Source organism: Stegastes partitus, unplaced genomic scaffold (genome assembly GCF_000690725.1).
Source record: "Stegastes partitus isolate 25-593 unplaced genomic scaffold, Stegastes_partitus-1.0.2 Scaffold425, whole genome shotgun sequence".
In the NCBI taxonomy this organism is placed as follows: Eukaryota; Metazoa; Chordata; class Actinopteri; family Pomacentridae; genus Stegastes; species Stegastes partitus.
Window position 1 is genome coordinate 89,363 of NW_007578156.1, and position 1,187 is coordinate 90,549.

The following is a 1,187-nucleotide window of genomic DNA, read 5'->3' on the forward strand; positions in this document are numbered from 1 at the left end:
TTAAGCGCCATTAAATCTATCTTAGAGCAGATAATTTCCCCTTTTTATTTCCTGGGAATGACCTCTAGTAAAAACCTACAGTACTGTCAGTCTTCAGTAAACTTTTGCTGTAATGTTCTTACCCGTTGACCTCACTAGTGGCATCAGGAAGCTCTTTTTTGTTGGTCTCAGGAAGCAGGCAGACGAGAGCTCCGCTCAACACTGTCAGGCTGCTGAAGACGACGATGGGTATGGACCAGTGGTACATGGCCAACATGTTGAGCGGCGGAGACAGAAGCGCTGCTGCTCTAAAAGCTATAGAGCCCAGGCCCACGGCTGTTTGCCTAAAAGAGAGGAACTCTGAAACACCTGCACGCACACAGTGTATATGTACGTATGTTCTGTATAGTTTTGTGTTGCACACCTGACAGGAGTGGGAAACAACTCCTGAATGTAGACCATAGACACTGAACCCCCCCAGTTCAGAAAGAACTTCCCTGTGGTTACAAGTGCTGTGATAACAACAGCACTGTCTGGAATCACAATTTAAGTGAAATTCGTCAAACTTGCCGACACTCAGATAGATTAATCCTTAAGAAGTGAATGTTAAAGTGAGGAGGTTCACCTTGAGGGAAAGCCAGGGTTAAGAGGCAAACAAAACCGCCTGTCAGAAGGGTGGATATCAGCGACTTTTTTCTCCCGAAGATCTCCAGAAACACGATACAGAGGAGATGTGCCGGTACCTCAGAGATCCCAAACAGGAACTGAACCAGGAAGATGCTCAGACCAAACTTACCCACATTCAGAACAAGGCAGAAGTAGCCAAGATTCAGACAACACCTTAACATCGCAAGACAGGAACAAATTAAATTCAAGTATCCTCAATTGAAAAGTAAAAGTACAGTCTGACGTTGACTTGACTCACCAGGCAAAAGATAAAATGAATAAATATTTCACCAGGACGGCAGACTTGAAAATTGCTCTGATTCCTTCTCTTTGGACTTTTTGTTCCCCTTTTACCTGAAGGGAAAATAGATGGTTAGAACACAGAGAGAGCACCTATCAACATTTTTCTATAAATAATAAGGCAGCAGTAATATTTATACTGAGAAAGGTGAAGAGCCAAAGGCAACCAGGCTTTTTCATGTTACTGTACTGGAATAGTCTCCAGTTTCACATTATATGCCACCACTGATAATTATGGAGTC

General features: G+C 43.2%; 1 protein-coding gene across 1 annotated transcript in view; it reads right to left on the bottom strand.

The window, feature by feature from the left end:
• Positions 1-118: 118 nt before the first annotated feature.
• LOC103360286 (solute carrier family 22 member 13-like) overlaps positions 119-1,187 on the bottom strand; it is a 3,941-nt gene continuing 2,872 nt past the window's right edge. Inside the window, exons 6-9 of the mRNA XM_008285980.1 lie at positions 905-999; positions 605-819; positions 404-512; positions 119-323 (exon numbers count right to left, since the gene is read on the bottom strand). Of these exons, the coding sequence (XP_008284202.1) occupies positions 119-323; positions 404-512; positions 605-819; positions 905-999 (624 nt within the window). The remainder of the gene's footprint in view (positions 324-403; positions 513-604; positions 820-904; positions 1,000-1,187) is intronic.